This window comes from Dicentrarchus labrax, unplaced genomic scaffold (assembly GCF_905237075.1).
Source record: "Dicentrarchus labrax unplaced genomic scaffold, dlabrax2021, whole genome shotgun sequence".
Lineage (NCBI taxonomy): Eukaryota > Metazoa > Chordata > Actinopteri > Moronidae > Dicentrarchus > Dicentrarchus labrax.
The window spans coordinates 30,062,264-30,080,771 of record NW_026136719.1 but is presented as its reverse complement, the minus strand read 5'-3'; the positions used below and the strand labels follow the sequence as shown (position 1 = coordinate 30,080,771).

General features: G+C 38.0%; 2 protein-coding genes across 2 annotated transcripts; both read left to right on the top strand.

Annotated features, from left to right (window-relative positions):
* Positions 1–710: 710 nt before the first annotated feature.
* On the top strand, positions 711–12,402 carry LOC127351899 (adhesion G-protein coupled receptor G2). The gene is made up of 14 exons (XM_051379875.1): positions 711–869; positions 2,933–3,003; positions 3,108–3,177; positions 3,393–3,534; positions 4,640–4,759; positions 6,288–6,413; positions 6,775–6,820; positions 6,984–7,078; positions 8,520–8,635; positions 9,064–9,332; positions 9,448–9,535; positions 9,864–9,993; positions 11,511–11,667; positions 12,069–12,402. The coding sequence occupies exons 1-14, from the start codon at positions 862–864 to the stop codon at positions 12,167–12,169; spliced, it is 1,539 nt and encodes a 512-aa protein (XP_051235835.1). The 5' UTR covers positions 711–861; the 3' UTR covers positions 12,170–12,402.
* Positions 12,403–12,420: 18 nt separating this feature from the next.
* Positions 12,421–18,483, top strand: LOC127351900 (piggyBac transposable element-derived protein 3). Its single transcript, XM_051379876.1, has 3 exons — positions 12,421–12,559; positions 12,814–14,339; positions 14,573–18,483. Exons 2-3 carry the CDS (start codon positions 13,765–13,767, stop codon positions 14,853–14,855), a joined length of 858 nt encoding a protein of 285 aa, XP_051235836.1. The 5' UTR covers positions 12,421–12,559; positions 12,814–13,764; the 3' UTR covers positions 14,856–18,483.
* The last annotated feature ends 25 nt before the right edge of the window (positions 18,484–18,508 follow it).

Below are 18,508 nucleotides of genomic sequence, written 5' to 3'. Positions count from 1 at the left end.
ACTGGTTAAAGTAGGGAGCAGTTGTTGAGCTTGCTGGCTTAAGACAGGGAAGGGGATTTGTGATTGGGTGAAAGGTGAGAGGGGGGTGACAATACAACTGTCTTAAAAAGGAATGCTATAAATTTTTTTTTAAAAATGTGAAAAACAATTAAATAAAAATGATCTCCAAAAACTGGTTATGAAGAAAATGAATGATGAAATAAAATTTCGTAATAATGGGTTAATTTTCTTTATCATTTTTCATTTAAACATTTCAGTAGAAAATAACCATAGGATAGAAAGCATGTGAAGAATGCATGATTTGCAACACATGTTCAGGTTTACACTCAATTCAGATTTATTGATCAAGCAACCAGGAGGGACACTTTAATTCCTGTAATAACAAGAAAAAATCAGAACATACACAAATTGGAGGATTAAAAACATGAATTTAAATCTCAACACCTGGTTTTGTTTGAGTTTTTGATCTGCTACTCCCCTCTGCTGCTGGGAGCGGGGACATGCAGCCATAAACCAAGTAATGTGGGTTATTTTTTACCAGTGCTGATAAATTCTATGAAGTTTAGCATAAACTTCTACAGTAAATACAAGGTATGTGTGGTGACCAATGTTGAGTATAATATTTTTCAATTATTTAGGGTGAGCTCATATTCACTTTATGATTCAGTGACTACAGAAGGATGCAGCTTCCTGTTGGTTGTGGCTTCCCCTTTTTTTTTCTCAGAATGTCATTTACATGTTATTTTATCAACTTCCTATGAAGCTCTTCGATTTAAGCAGGTTTCCTCACTTGCTATTGCTCCGCTGTCACATCAGCTGCACTCGTCAGATGAAAAAAAAAGCTCACAGGACATCAGTAACATGAAAAGGTAGGCTATGTTTTGGTATTCTTTAGGTCAAAGTCATCTAATTTGGCTGTCTAAAGAGAGTTGGAGTCCATCATTGTTAGTTCATTGTTCATTGTACAAGTGAGATAATGTCTATTTCCTTGTAATAGCGCATACAGGATACAGTTTAAAATTCTCACCCCTACATACAGAGCTTTGCATTTGTATGTACACACAAATATATACATATATATGTATATATTTCTATGCTTGCCTATGTTGTGTGTGTGTGTGTTTGTGTTTGTATTTCTATATTTATATTAAATTATATTCAATATTTATATATTATATTTATATATTTTTAGTTGTACATTTCCTGTTGTGCCTTCGTTATTATACATTGCCTCTGTAAAGCACTTTGTGACTTATGTCTGTGAAAAGTGCTACATAAATACCGTTTCGGTAACACTTTATAATGAGTACACACTATTAAGCATTAGTTAAGCATGAATAAATACTGAATTCATCATTTATAACGCATGAATACACATTAGTATGTAGTTTATAAACACAGTTAAAAATGTTTTATTCATCATTGATAAGCACATTAGTTATGGATTAGTGAATACTGAATTCATCATTTATAAAGCATGATTCTGCTGTAAATAGTCATTACTATGTGGTTTATAATCCCAGTTATAAATGTTTTACTCCTCATTGTACTGTACATTTCTGCATGCACTTGCACATCCACTATTCAGACATGTATTAATGATTAGTGACTGTGTTAGCAGATGTTCTATAAAAACTCACAACAAATTCATTTTCTAATGATGGCCTATAAACAGTTATTAATGCAGGAATTCACAGTTACAAAGCACTTACTACTCGTTAATTAAGTATTTTGCACGAGCTTATCTAAAGTGAGCACTATCTATGGCTTATTAAGCATTTACAAATGAGATATAAAGGCTGACAATGCCTCGACACTCACAAAATCAATTATGGTTGAAAGATAACGTTAGCTTGTCACTTGACACTAACGACTGACGTTACTAACGTTACCGACCTGCCCGCGGTGGCTAAGCCGACCTGCCGCTGCTAGGCCCTCACCTCGCCCGGCTAGACGAGACTAGACTAGGTCAGCTTAGCCACCGCGGGCGGGTCGGTAACGGTAGTAACGGTAGTAACGTTAGTAACGTTAGTCGGGGAGCGAGGGCAAACACCTGCAGCTGCTGACAAGCTGACGTTATCTTTCAACCATGATGTGTGCTACCAAACAAAGACACATACTCTCCACTAGAGCCGCTGACGGCCGCAGACTCTAATGTGCTCCTCCATGCTCCCCTTGGCTGCACTGTCACAAACTTCTGAGAGTTAACGTAAATATGACGTAACATGCTCTCAGCACGTCATCAACGTGATGACGTGCTGAGAGCGGGAGCTCAACGTACACGTCCCAAACAGATAAGATCACAACAATAGCATGTCTTCATAAACCACCCTTGTTCGTCTTCATACAATATGTTGGGAAGTTGCAGTAAATATCAATACAATATGTTCTATATCCCTTTGTGTTGTGTCTCTCCTTCGTCTGTTAAGATAACTGAACATTTTGTGAGTCTCGAGGCATTGTCAGCCTTTATATCTCATTTGTAAATGCTTAATAAGCCATAGATAGTGCTCACTTTAGATGAGCTCGCACAAAATACTTAATTAACGAGTAGTAAGTGCTTTGTAACTGTGAATTCCTGCATTAATAACTGTTTATAGGCCATCATTAGAAAATGAATTTGTTGTGAGTTTTTATAGAACATCTGCTAACACAGTCACTATTCATTAATAATGACTATTTACAGCAGAATCAGGCTTTATAAATGATGAATTCAGCATTCACTAATCCATAACTAATGTGCTTATCAATGATGAATAAAACATTTTTAACTATGTTTATAAACTACATACTAATGTGTATTCATGCTTTATAAATGATGAATTCAGTATTTATTCATGCTTAACTAATGCTTAATAGTGTGTACTCATTATAAAGTGTTACCACAGACTTTTTTTTAACTTTTACTAAATGAATCCTACTCACTTAACAGGGTGACGTGGTGGCTCCTCTGTTGGCTGCTCCTGTCTTTGGTGTTCGATAATATCAGCTGTAATGGAAAAGGTTCACCTCCCTCTAACCCTTTCATATAAATTATCATTATATTTTTCTGGAAACACTCTTTGTGTTTATCTTAAATATCAATAAACCATTCATTTACCCTACAGATGCCATATTCCATTGTATGAAACACGTAGACACGATTTTGACAAATGGAACCCCAGAAGCCACTATTAAGTAAATATATTTTAATTCTGTATCCAATTTGATAACTGTTAGGTTTTTTATTGTTTTAGTTTGAGCATTTATGTGTTTTTGTTTATGAGCTATTTAATAAAAAGTCTTTTTTTTTAGTCTTTCACCAGATATGTACTAAGGTTAAGGCATTCTGTGGTCCAGGATTAATGATCAGAATGGGGTATATTTCTCATTTTCTTGTCCTTCTCCACAAGAGCCATGCAGAACCTAGAACAAACTCTAGAGGAAGCAGATTTCAATGAGACTACGTACATGTCAGTCAACCACTTGTTGGCTGTCTTGCACAAACCCAAAGGCCCTTTCCGAGGCCTTGACTTTTACGCCAGTGAGAATGAGGTAAGGATATATTTAATCTGAACTGGAGACTGATATAAAGTCAAAATCACAATGTCATTTTTAACTTTTTAATAAAGATTTTTAGTAATATAAGCAGCATTGCTAATATCTCTATAATAATCATTTTACTCATTTATTTGGTTATTATACTTATCTATTTTATTATTATTATTATTGTACACACATTCTTAGTCTCCAATTTTGTTAAAATTATGACATATATGATTAACTGCTCAGTGGATTGCTTTGACATTTGCTACAGATATTCATGCTTCCCAGACAATGTATCCAAATGACTTTAACCATCTCCTGACTATTTCTCTAGTCACATCATGAGGCTGGCATTTTATTTTGAGTGAAATGTCTCAACAACTGCTACATATATTCATGTTCCCAAAAATAAATTGTAATAGGTTTGGCTATCCCCTTACTTTTCCTCTAGCACCACCATCAGTTCAAAATGTCAATTAGTCCTGCAGATACCTGCAAAACACATTCACAACAGCTGTACTTTGTGTTAGTGCTAAAGGTAAAGGAGAGCATGATAAAGGTAAAAAAAAATTAGCATGTTTGCATGCCGGCAATAGCATTTAGCTCAACGTACTTCTTTGTACAGTCTGAATGGGCCTGCAAGAAATACATACATTTCTGTGTTTATACATCCTGCAAACCTATGATCAGTTTGTATTAAAATGTAGGCTGACAGGGCAATGCTACTTTTAAAAAAATCTTCAATTGTAATCTTTTCCATGGTGTTGAATATGGAAAACACTCATCACAAACAGAAACTAACCCATTCATTCACACACCGATGCCCAGCAATCAGGAGCAATTTGGGGTTTAGTATCTTGCTCAAGAACACTTTCATGTGCAGCATCGGGAGTTGGGGATCGAGCCACCAACCTTCCGGTTAGTGGATACCCACTCTACCTCCTCAGCCAAAGCCACCCCCCAATATGTCTTAATTCAACAGAAACCCACTCAAAAGGATGCCATTATTATTCTTCAGTAGCTGTCAGAGTTGCATTGGTGAATATCATTGTTATTGCAGGTATTTGCATGGCATGTTTCCATTGCTATTTTTGACTCTGTGTCTCTGATATAGGCAAATTTAGACAAGGCTGTCACCAACAGCAAAGTGAGGGTTCAACTGCCGAGAGAGCTGAAAGCTGGATCAGACAACAAGATTGTGTTCTGCATGCTTACCTGGCCTGAAACAAACGGGGTCAGAGATTACACTTTTTCATGTTCAATCTTGTAGAAAAGAATCTACTATATTTATTTTGCATAGTACTTACATTGTACATTCAAATTAAAGGACCACTCTTGTGGGTTTTAGCCCAGTTTTTGTTCAGTTCTTTCCATTGGTTATGACTTTGATCGGTTATAAAATCATTTTATCCATTAACTTGATTACAGAGATATCCACGCTGGCTGCCAGAGGGATATATCTATTCATTCCATTCAGATAAGATTCTGTGTTGCTGCATCTGTATATCTTCTGAGCCTGTATTGCCATCTTGCTTCCCATTCAAAGTGTTTCAGATATCCCCTGAACACCAGAATACAGCTCACAGTTATATACTATATACAGTGCCCAGCAATACAACACAGTTTAAGCAATCCGATTTCAAACTCCCTGTTTAAACTATTTACGTAAGCAGTGTATTTATTTCTATATGAAAATCAAGGCCTTACCCGAAATGTTTGTTGTTGTAAGGTGTGGGTGCCCACAGTGTCTTTTGACAGTAAAACTTTAATGGCATCATGTTATTTGAGTTACGAGCTGGAGCAGTTCTGAAAGCAGAGTGGTCCTTTACTGTGTTGTGTAAATATGTTTAAACATTTTTTTAAATGAACCAAATAGTTGCAGTTTTTTAAATTAACTTTAAATTCACATTTATTGTCTTTTGTGGTTAAGGGTAAAATCCACTCTATAGAAATAATTTTATTGCCAGTATGAGCTTCTTTCTACTCTCTACCGACTGCATGATTTTGTAAATACAATGGTTGTGCCTCAGTGAACAAGGTTTGGGCTGGGTTCATAAAAAGAGGAACAGTTAAATGTAGCAAATCTGCCTTCATACCTGGCATGTGATCATTCTTTCTAAATGGGTTAATATATTTAAGCTCATGTTGGAATGACCACATGGTTTTGTTCTCCAACTGATTACTTTCTACTCATTTTAACCACAGGAGGACAAATGGTGTCAGGTTAAGTGATATAAATAGGGCATAGGTAAATTCATTTCAAAATGCTGATATATGACCAGCATTGTCGTATTAAAACATTACTTAGCTAAAAACAACTATACATTTCATTTATGGCAACATTTGCTCTTTGTTGAGTTTTTAAAAATGTCTTTATTATCTGGTCAAATTTAGATAATGTGGCATACAAAGAGACCACTCTTGAATATAATAGGTAAAAGTGATGTGACTGTAGTGATCTGACACATCAATTGTAGGAAGTTTTCTTAGTGCCTCACTGTCAAGAAGTAAAGGTCTCAACAATCAGCTAGGCAGAAATCTTTCACAAAAGAGGACAAGCTGTTAATCTCTGACTAAATATAACATCCCCTAATGCAGCACCAGATGTATAGTATGTTGCTCTTTGCATACAAGTTTAGAGAAGTCTCTAGAAAGGACAGAAGGTTACAATTATGGCTTTTTGCTTTTTACTAAAGGTACATCAGTGATTATATTCTATACTGACAAATTGTCAAACTAATTGATTCTATGTTGTACTGTAGACGATATGGGGATCATCTGAGCCAATATATGAGAGCAGACTGGTTGGCCTGAGTGTGCGGGGCAAGAAAATTTCTGGACTACAGGAACATGTCAACATCACAATGAATCTCACTATGAGCGTAAATGTAATTACAACTTCCTTCCATATATCATTTACCATAACCCTAAAGGTCCAGTGTGTGGGATTTAGTGGCATCTAGTGGTGGTGTTGCTGATTGCAGCACTCTCGTCTCACCTTCCTGTTCCAAGTGAACAGAAGAAACTACACCGGCTTATTCTAAGGAAACAAATGTTATTTTCAGGTGATTATACACTAATGAAAACATACCCTATGAATATTATATTCCATTTCTGCTAATAGATCCTCCTAAATGTTACACACTGGACCTTTAACTTCCTTGTAAAATTGTATAACAAAAGTAAGTTAAAATCATAAATACATACAGTATAAACCTAATGTAAACCTGGTTTGTTGTTGTTTCACAGGAGACCCGAAAACCCAGCTGTGTTTTCTTTAATTTTTCAACAAAGAGTGAGTAACCAAGCACAACTGTCATGAATGATAATAACAATATGTACTTTGTGATGAAGATGATACAATGGATTCATTGTGTTTTCTCACTTGACCAACAGAGTTGCTGTAATTCAAATGTGATAGAATCATTGGTATTATGATTGTTTGTTTGACTTACCAGAATTTAGCAATGACGGCTGCATAACCCGGTGGAAACCTTTCCAGAATCACGTCACCTGCTCTTGTGACCACCTCACATACTTTGGCGTGCTCATGGTAGGCTTGGCCTTTTTAACCACAGACAGACAATCACAACAAAATGATCAGTTTATTGAGACTGCACATTTAGAAGATGAGCATCTGAAATGCTTTTCATTTAATGTGTGATGATTGATTTATGGTAGCAATCCATAAAAAGAAATCAAATGAAAAAATGCTATATATATCATAACATACAGTAGGGTGTGAGAAAATATCAAAAAACAAACCCCCAACCCCAAGATTGTGTTGTAAACCTAAACTAAAACTGCTTGAAAAAGTTAACTTTTTCAGACTTTTTATGCCTTTTTTTGACTGCAAAGCTTGTTAAAGAGGACGGGATACAGATATGCAGAAAAGGGCCACAGGTTGGAATCAAACCTGGGCTGCTGGTGTAAGGACTTCAGCCTTAGTACATGGATTGCCAAATTCTTGCCAATACACAGCCCTAACGTACAGTACAAATACTCTGCAGTAGGCGTTTTTCACTGCAGACACAAGAAAAGCACAGGTGTTACTGATAAGATCCAGTTTGGTGGTAACAAATCGATTTAGATTCATTTTAAAAATAACGTTAAAAACATAAATTATCACATATAATTTAATGATCTGCTATTGTCACATTTAAGACAAATGATAGGTTTAAGTTCAATGAAAAACAGCATTTATTTAGGAAAATGTCTCATGATTTGGAAATAAAACAGTTTGCCACCATTAGATATTTCTATTCAGTGCCTTACTAATGTTCCACAATAATGTTTCTAAGTTCAAATATCTCCATTCGGGGGCTTTTACAAGCAAATATTGATCTATGTGATTGTTTTTAATTAAATCAGCATGTATTTCTGCCACCATTTAAAGTCACCATGCCCCTCTTGTCAACCCATGTCTATTAAAGTGTCCCAGTAGGCCATGACAGTGTAAGAGTGAACCAGCATCAACAGTAGCCAGACCCTAAAACAGAAGCAGCTGAATGGAATTCAGCCATCGCTCATTTTATTATTTGCACCTGTGCTTTTCCTACTGTGGCATGATAAATCAGAATCAGAATCAGAAATGCTTTAATAATCCCTGTGGGGAAATAACTTTTAAAGCGTATTCCATAAAAAAAGGCCTGCTAAATGAATATAAACTGCAAAATATTAGTGTGAGTAGATGATCATCCACAAAATACATACAGCAAAATAGTGAAAACTCACTCACCATGAATCCATTATGCATAAAATCTTTAGGAATTGGTGTACATATAACAACCAATATATATAGTTGATAAACCTTTACCATGACTTCCCCCACCATCAACCACTGATTGCAATATCCTAAATAACTACAGCATTATTAGCAGTATTATTTGTATTATCAGTCTGCTTCCCCAGAAACTATATCTATGAAATAAATGGAATGAAGTAAAAAGACAACATTTGCCTGTAGAATGTAATTACTTGTACTTTCTCCACAGGTGTCTGCTTCCCTCTCACCTGAAGACCAAAATATTCTTTCATACATTACTATGATTGGTTGTAGTCTTTCTCTTTTTACCCTGGTCATCACTGTTATACTCTTCATCACAAAGAGGTAATTTATTCTTCCCCAGTCGACGACTCTCCTCTCATCAACTCATTTGTTGTCCTTCATCCCTCCTTACCTTCAATCTATCCTCCCCTCTCACATATTTCCAGGAACAGCTTTCTGTCCTTGCTCCCGTCACTTCTTCAGCTCCTCATCTCTCTTCATCCTCTCTTGTTTGACTTTTTCTTGCCATGTTTTTGTAAGGTCTTTTGTTGTCTAATATTTCTTTTGCATATTGCAATTCTATTACTTTAAAATGCAATATGCTCTCCCTTCCTTCCAATAACATTTTGTCCCACTTCTCACAGTAAATGCCATTATTTCTTCCTTTCTTCCTCCACTTTATATAACCTTTCCACAACCACCTTGATCCAGCCATGAAATCTGCACATAATGTAAGACTTACCACAGATCAGTTCTCCTCTGTCTGACAGAAAAGTCAGGGCAGATGTCTCTATGAAGGTCCACATCAACCTCGCCATTGCCCTGATCCTCCTCAACGTGCACTTCCTCCCCAGTCAGGCGGTGGCAGCACTGCCCTCCAGTGGGCTTTGCTTTTATATAGCTGTTGCTATTCACTACTCTCTGCTAGCCACTTTGATCTGGATGGCCCTGGAGGGATTTCACCTCTATCTTCTTTTGGTCAGAGTCTTCAACATCTATATCAGAAGATACTTGCTAAAACTCAGCATGGTGGGATGGGGTGAGTACTGTTGGAAAGGCCTGCAAGTTGTCAGCATCGGTCGAACAAGTTTTGGGGGGATTCAACCCTGTAAAAAGTGAAAGGATCAATCCCATGCTGAATCCTTGTGTTTCAGGTATCCCTGCAGTCATCGTATCCCTTGTGATCATCATAGACAAAGACTCCTATGGACATGTCCCTCTGACTGACTCCGAAAGTCTAATGTAAGGGAGGAGCAGGAACAAATTTACAAGCATGTACAATGTAGAGTAATGATTAACTTATATTTATCAACTGTTTTGCATGTGCATTAGGGTCTCTGTGTATTTGAATGTTTTTGGAATATGTCCACAACCCCTGTTCATAGTAACAACAGTTACTATAAATTATAGGAAGCAATAGCTAGGATTTACTGATATATTCCATTTCATGGGCAGAACATTTACATAAAGCAGAATTATTAGGCACCTGTAATGACATTTCTATTGCAGAATTCATATTTGATTTTGCATTGTGACATTATATTCTTATGTGTACTTTCTCTCTTTGTAGATGTTATATAAACAATGACATAGTGAAGATGGTGACTACCGTGGGAATGTTCTGCCTCGTGTTCATCTTTAACATTGTCATGCTAGGGGTGACAGTCAGGCGCGTTGTGAGTCTCCGCCAGAGCAAAGAGGTGCGAACACTCTTATTATCTTTAAAAAGGATCTTTAAAGGAAAATTCTGGTAATATTCAATATGTTTCTTGCTTTCAGCATATCCCATGGAAACACCAAAAGAATGAATGAACAATGAATTGATCATTTAAATACTGTCTCCTGTGTATTAAAAGCCTGATATAATTTATTCCTGTGTGTCATAGAGGTACACTGTTGTCTAAGACCATTAAAAACAAATAATGCAGCCCCAGTGTTGAACTGGGTGGCATGTTCCTTCATTATCATGAACACCTGCACTGTACTTGATCTTTTTTTTCTCAAAAGAGATTATAGCAAGACTTGAAATAGCCTACCTATTAATTCTTATGTCCACCATTAAACACAATATGGTATTAAAAATACTGCACACTTCGAAATGGAGATTAAAATATGAGTTTAAAGTTGTAAAAAGAGGTGAAAATTTAACATAATCATAAAATAATACTCACAACTCACTTGCATTGTTTACAGTTTGTAACCCAAGGAAAATCAACGTTAAGTCATTTGTCCAATCCGATTGCTATCTAGCTGGCGACATCACTCTACTGATTTCTTCATATAGCGCAGATCCACTAGCCAATGAGGTTCTGTGCAGTCTTGAGACAGAAGAAAGAGAACATTAAATACCACAATCTCTACAACTTTCCTGAAGAGTAGATTGTGGACAACTTAGATCAAAATCTTGATCTAAAATGTTCATATTGGGTGCCCGGTTAGCTCAGTCGGTAGAGCTGGTATATATATACAGATACATATACAGAGTTGCAGCGGTGGTCTAGGTTCGAATCAGACCTGCGGCCCCCTGCTGCGTGCCATCCCCTCTCTCTACCCCCCTTTCCTGTCAATCTTCAGCTGTCACTATCCAATAAAGTCATACAAAGGCCCAAAAAATTACTTCAAAAAAATGTTCATATTGCCCACCCCTTCTGCTGCTGTACTCACTCCAGCACCAAATCTGTTCTAATCCATGGCTGAAAGTAGTTCCTGACAAATAAACTATTTACTCCTGTTTGAGTAACGCTAGCTAACAACTAAAGTGGCCAAGTGTTCCAGGGATTTTAAAATTAAACCATATATTTTTGACCTATTTGTCAACATTTATGTCTTCAGTAGGAACCAATAGACTTGGGGCTGAGTGCCACAGATGGTAGGGACATTGGAAAGTATCACAGTAATAGACTGACTAACACATTGTTTGTTTTGATCTTTTCATTGAATTTGTTCAATATCCCCGGTCTTCCTTAATCTTTAATCTTTTCTGATATTTGTTTAATATGGTGTCATTCATATCATAGTTGTCTCCCTTACACATATAGACTGTTCAAGTGAACTAGTCTCTAATATAAAAGCCTTCAATATGGTGATGACTTTATGACTCCTGAGAGTCTAGGATAGTGTGCTCAAAAGCAGGTTTGGTGTTCAGCATTTAAATTTCTTGTTTCTGGTTGTGTATGTCCTGCTAATGTGTCATTTTACACAACATTTTTCATGTCAGTTTGGGCAGCGTGACCATGACAGAGCCAAACGAGACATCTGTACCCTGCTGGGAGTCATCACTCTGCTCGGCATTACGTGGGGCCTGGTCTTCTTCTCATTTGGCTATCTGGCCACTGCTGGCCTCTACCTCTTCTGCATCCTGAACTCACTTCAAGGTCTGCTCAACCTCCTTCCACATGTTTAGCTCTATCCCATGGGGGTGTTATTTTAAATATGACAGAAAGGCTTATATAGGCAAATGTATATGTAAATGCTGTATATAAATGTGCAGGAGTACTACATGGCCATTGGCTGCATACTGAAGTGACAGCTGTTGATTATGTAGATGCAAAGTTGATCTTGATTCTTGGTTTGACACTGACATAAATGGAACACAGGATGTGGCTCAATAGTGTGTCCATGACTACTGAAAGCTGAACATATCAGGTCTAATCCAAACAATATAATGTATTTAAACACACACACAGTCAGATTGCTTATCTGTGTCATTTGCATGATCCTCTCTTCCTGTACTCTCTCTAAAAATGTTCTTATCTCTTTATCTCTTTTGAACCAGGTTTCTTCATCTTCCTGTGGTTTGTGATGTCTCTGAGAAAGATTGAAAACTCAACTACTAATACAAGCAGTGAATCACGTACCACCAACAGCTCAACCTGAACTCAACACACCAGGACATTTTTCTTTTGTGTGTTTGTTTGTGTGTTTATGTGTGTGTTAAGGGGATTCATACTGAAATTCTGTAAATTTGCCATTTATTATTTCTGCTTAGGTTACTATGTTTTCATGTACAACAATGTAGCAAACTCATGTATGTGACTGTACTATTAACCATTTTTGCCCCACTGGCCATCACTGTCATTTTCGACTCACAATAAAAAATCTCAAAGGTACTAATGCAACTTTTTCCACTTATATGCAAGTAGACAACATAGACAAAGGTTTTGATTTTTAAAAAATCGTTTCCAAGTGCTTCCTATCGCATGACATCATCTGCTTCCTGCTCCTTCCGGCTGAAGACATGGCGGTTGCAAATCTTCCTGGAAAGAGGTAATTTTCATTAATTTCCTATGATTTTCCCCGCAAACATATTTATAATTATTTAATCATTCAAGTCTCTAGAGTAACCCTCCCCCCAAAAATTGTACCTAGGATAAATATTTGTTCATGGACTTATTCCCCCCCCCACACACACACACACACAAATCCCCTTTTTCCCTCTGGTATGCTATGTATGTAAGCATTTTTCATAAAATAACATAGGTCAAAATAAAAATCAATCATGTATGTTGTCCTTTCCTTAGGTACACCGTAGCAGAGGTCCTGGCCATGCTGCAGGACTCTGAAACTGTGGCGGACATCACTGTTGTGCCTGAGTCAGAAATGCATGCACATGACACAGACTGTGACAGTGACCAATCTGATGATGAGGCCACTGGTGACCATAACCGCCTCCCATCGAGATTACTAAAAGGTGAAGGCTTTCTACCAAATTCAGACATGCAACTGCCAAATCCCCCCGATGATGATCCTGGGTGCTCATCCTCAGTGAGTCAGACAGAGACTAGAAAGGTCAGTGGCACAAATGAAATGGTGACCAGTCAGATCGTTGGGCCCATGCTCCACAAAACTAAGAACCAAGACAGGAAATTCAAAAAAATCAAGATTGCGGCCAAAGCACCAGCACAGGCCAACAAAAAATATCAGATCCCTCGCTATGTCCCCAAAGAACATGATCCTGTCTTCACATCAGATGATCCAGTGGATATCTTCCTCACATTCTATCCCAAGTCCCTCAGAGATGCCACACTGGAAATGTCTAATCTCTACGCCGAACAAAAAGGGAAAACACTCAACCTGACTGAGGATGAACTTCTGACATTCTATGGTATTCTGTTGATCAGTGGATACAATTCAGTCCCAAGGCGGCGTCTTCTCTGGTCAGACGATTATGATGTCAGCAACACTGCTGTAAAAGATGCCATGCGGAGGAACAGGTTTGATGAGATTATGTCTTCTGTTCATTTAGTAGACAACATGAAGATGACAGCTGACCCATTCTTCAAGGTGCGTCCCCTTTTTAAGCATATGGATGACATCAACAAAACAATCCCGATAGCAGAACATGTGGCAGTAGATGAGATGATGATTGAGTATTTTGGAAGGCATGGTGCAAACAGTTTATTAGAGGGAAGCCTATTCGTTTTGGGTATAAAATATGGAGCTTAGCATCCTCCTCCGGGTTTGTCCATCAGATGGAGCCATATGTAGGAAGCCACACACATCTGGTGGAAACTGGACTTGGTCAGGGTCCAAGTGTGATCCTTGGCCTGGCAGAGAAAGCTGAAGTGCCACCTTCAGCTTTCAAGTTTTACCATGGCAACCTCTTCACAACCCTGTCCCTGGTGGATGAGATGACCCTGAGAGGCGATGGCAGCTGTGGCACAATGCGACAAACTCAGCTCCATAACGTTCCCTTCACAGCACCCAAGACCTTCAAGAAGACACCCAGAGGAGATGCTGAGTATCTGGTTGAGGTAGAGAAGCTGATTGTAAGGTGGACTGACAACAGCGTGGTCACTGTGGTGTCGAACATGGAGAGGGAGTTCACCGAAACTGAGGCGAAGAGATGGAACAAACAGAAGCGGACCATGGACAAGGTCAGACAGCCCAAGTGTATCCAGGACTACAACACACACATGGGAGGAGTGGACCTGCATGACCAGTTTGTCAGCCGCAACAGAGTCAACATCCGGTCCAAGAAGTGGTGGTGGCCATGCTTCAACTGGGCCCTGAACAGTGCCCTGGTGAACAGCTGGTGCTATTACAGGTACACAAGGCTGTATGTTATTTAGCGATATCACAATCGAGTTTGTGATGTTTGACTCAAGGTCATCGCTAGTGCTCTTCGGTCGACAAGAGCAACAGTGATGATTATACATTATACATATGGGGCATGACGCTGTAGAAAGGATGATATTGATGATTCATCAATAGCATCATATGCAAACATAAACATGGCACATTCATGCATCTATCATGCTTGTTTTGTCATTCATTTAGGTCCTGGAAAAGCGGGCAGAAGGATCTCCTCTCCTTCCAGAGGCTGGTAGCCCAGACCCTCCTCCTGCGCCATGGAACAAAGCCAAGTAGGCAGGGCAGAAGATCTTCAATGGCGGTGGCAATAACTGATGCCACCAGGTTTGATAGTTTCAACCACTGGCCCTGCAACACTGGTAGCAGGTACAAGCGATGCAAGAACTGTGGCGGACGCACATCATTTGCGTGTGGAAAGTGTGATGTGCCACTACATGTGGAGTGCTTCAAGAAGGACCACACTGAGTAGAACATGCATGAAAGATGATGGAATGTATGGGAAGAAATATGTTATATATATATATATATATATATATATATATATATATATATATATGTGTGATGCGATCTGGGAAAACCCGTCGGATGTCGCGCTGGCACGTTTCCAGGAAATAGTAAAAATAGGTCGATTGTCATTTATTTGGCAAAATTGGGTTTTCATTAAATTATTATTATATAACATCTTGTCTATAATTCCTGAAAATATCTAAGTGAAATTCGCTAGTTTTATACATTAAAAATGAATTTATATTGGCCAAGCTGTCTGAAAGATGATCCTACATTTGAAACCGCGAACGGCGGAGGTGCATTAAAATCTCCCATAACGTGCTTTGTCTAGGCTATAAACACTACATAGACGGTTCACCAATCAAAGCCCTAAACCACATGAATGAAGTCATATCATATCAATGCACATTTTCCCGCCAGATATACGTTGTAACAATGTGATATGTTTGATGAACCTAACGTTAACGTTACGTGAGGATGTGAGAGTCTACGGAGATGGCGGAGCTCAAGAGAAGAGAGTCTGAGGTAGCTGCTCACTTAAATGATGCTGCACGTCTCAATTTGGTAAATCCTGGCGATGCCAATGCCCTGAGCGACGTGATCATGGATTATTTCACATCCAGAGATCCAAGAGATGATGAAGGATCGGATTATAATGAATTTACCGAAGAAGAGGAGTCCAATGAAGGTAAGCTAGCCATGCTATTCTTGATGTAAGATACAAGGTGCACTTGCTATTTTAAATGACCAATGTGTAAGACTTGTTATGAAAACCTACAAGGATAACGTTACGATTAAAACATCCAGAGACCGCACCAGTAATAAAACAACAATGAAACAACAACAATTTACTAAATTTTAAAATGCCATCCCCCTCAGGTAACTTATCTCCTTGTGTAATGATAACCGTGATGTAGGTTAGCCTAGTGCTGTTCCTGACAGGCTAGAAAGTTCCCTGGAATATCTCGTTCGTTCAGAGTAACTTTATCCATTACCATTTTCCCGTTATACATTTCTTTTGAACGGCGACACGAAGGCTTAAAACTTCAAATTAAAGCCACAAACTATGGCTGTTTATGCATGCAAGTTCATGTGAGTTTAAAACGGAGACTTAACGTTAATGTGAATGTTCGAGATGCAGACTGTAGCATTAACGTCAGGTTAATAGACTCGGTGAAGTTCATGATCAGTGACCCTCATTAGGGTATCTGCCTCACTGAAGCTCACACAGACTGAGCAGTAATGTTGGACACAAACACACCCCCTCCTCTCTGTCACAGCACTGCAAACAGACACACCAAGTTGCGCCTCCCCCCACCTGTAGTTCTACATGCTTGAAAAATGGAGTGAGATCGACAGCCCAAGAGGAAAGGTGGAGCAGAGAGAGAGAGGCTTAAAAAACTAAAAGCACTGACCACAGATCAGCGAAGTGCTGTAAAATAACTGAGCAATAACTATGGCCTATCCAGCACCACTATCTTAATGAGGAGGTTAGTTCCACTTTGTGGAAGCTGATGGGCTAAAACTGACTTAATAAAACAAATGTAAGTGCAAATTTTAGAATATGGTTAACTAACATAGGCACAACATAATAAATTATATTAATATTGAAATCCTTGTATTACATTATTTCATTTAACCTTTATTTAACCAGGTAAAATCCCACTGAGATTAAGAACATATTTGTTGTTATATGAACATAGCCAATGCATGTAAAAATTGTCAATTAGTGAACAGAAACATTTATTTTGTTGGGGAAAGAAACAGAAAAAGCTGTGTGTGGGCACATGTGGAGCCTTTGCTCTATTATTTTACACTCTTACATCAGTAGGCGCCAAACCTAACTCACTCTTGGTGTTTTGCGTTAATCCGGTGGTGGTGGCCTGAATTATTGTCCCAGTCCGCCCCTGTTCATGATTGCTCCATGCTAGTGACATTTAAGGCTGTAGTAGATTGCATTACAGATGGTGAAGATGGTTTCTTCAGTCTGTGACATATTTTGCAATTTAAACGTAAGACATATAAATCCTACTTTGGGAGAGAGATGTTGGATTGAGCCAGATCCGATTGCTTCTTGTCAGCGTGATGTACAAGCCTGCACGTAACATGTTAATTTTTTTTAATAGTAGGCTACACCTTAACATATTGTTAATGTTTTGGTCGCACCTTGTCAAACAACATAATCTAATCATGATGATGATGATGATGATGATGATGATTTTGAGTAATAATAGTAGTACTACTATAGTAGTAGCCTATGTCTTATGGGCATAGACATATTGCAATGGTGAAATACTTGTGTGATGGATTGTTAATGTTGATTATTAGTAATAATGTAGTTCAGCCTTTTTTATATAATACATATGTCTTACAGTTATTAATTCTTCCTCATTTCAGATGATGACCATCCCATATCCATTATTGAAGATGTAGCAGAGATACTAGCACCAGTTCCACTTCAAGAAGATAATGGTGATGATGTGCAAGAGTTTGTATGTGCATGCAAATACAACAATGGTCATCCATGTTCAACACGTTTCATGCAAGAGGAGCTGCAGATGATTTGCTACTGTTTCCTGGAAATGACAAGGGAAGAGCTAGATATTGCCATTCTAGCTAAACTCTCGTGTGGAATGCATCTTTCTCAGCTAACATCCCGCACCCATAAAAAAGAACAGACAGTTCGGAAGTCCCAAAGAACTGATTTCTTTCACCATGGGGAGAAAATATGCAGGGATACGTTTAAATATCTCCATGCCATTGGCCAGGTCAAGCTAGATGCTCTTATTAAGCATTATAAAGAGCATGGTGTTACTCCTCGAATGCATGGCAACAAAAAGCGTCAGCCTCCTAATGCACTGAAGAAAGAGGACAATATGTATGTTGCACATTTCATTGTAAACTATGCTGAAACTCATGGCATGCATCTTCCAGGGAGGGTACCAGGCTTTTGGAGGAGTGATTTGAAACTTCTTCCAACTAACTGTGCGAAGGTGAAGGTGTACTCCGATTACTGTGTGGCAGTTGCAGCAGCAAATCAGCGTGTGGTTTCTGTAGTTACGTTTGAATAATGAATGAATAAATACATTGATTTTCATCTAATTCATGAGTGTTGTGTGTTTGCTTGGTGCCAAAGTAACAATTTTGTATCTTTTCCAACATATACAGTGACTGAAATAAGTCTGTGCCATAATAGAGTAATGAAAATTTAACATGTGATATTTGATTGTTAAAATGTTCTATTTAGAATGTCTATCTTTAAACCTGTTTTTCTCAAAATTCCGTTTCATAAAACCATGTTAATAAGCTGACTTCAGATAATAATAACATTTGTTACAGACATGCTATGAAAAAAAGGAAAACAGATTTGAAAAGAGCTTGAAAGCAGGTGGTATCAGAATCTTAAGTTGGTAAAATTTCACCATGTGATGGGTTTTCCCAGATCGCATCACATATATATAACATGATGGAATGTATGGGAAGAAATATGTTATATATATATATATATGTTTTTAGAGGTTCTAAGAAAAAACAGTTTGTTGACGTTTTGAGTATAAAAAAATTGAGAATAAAGAAACCAGTTCAAATTGTTTGTTGTTTTGAATTTTATACAGG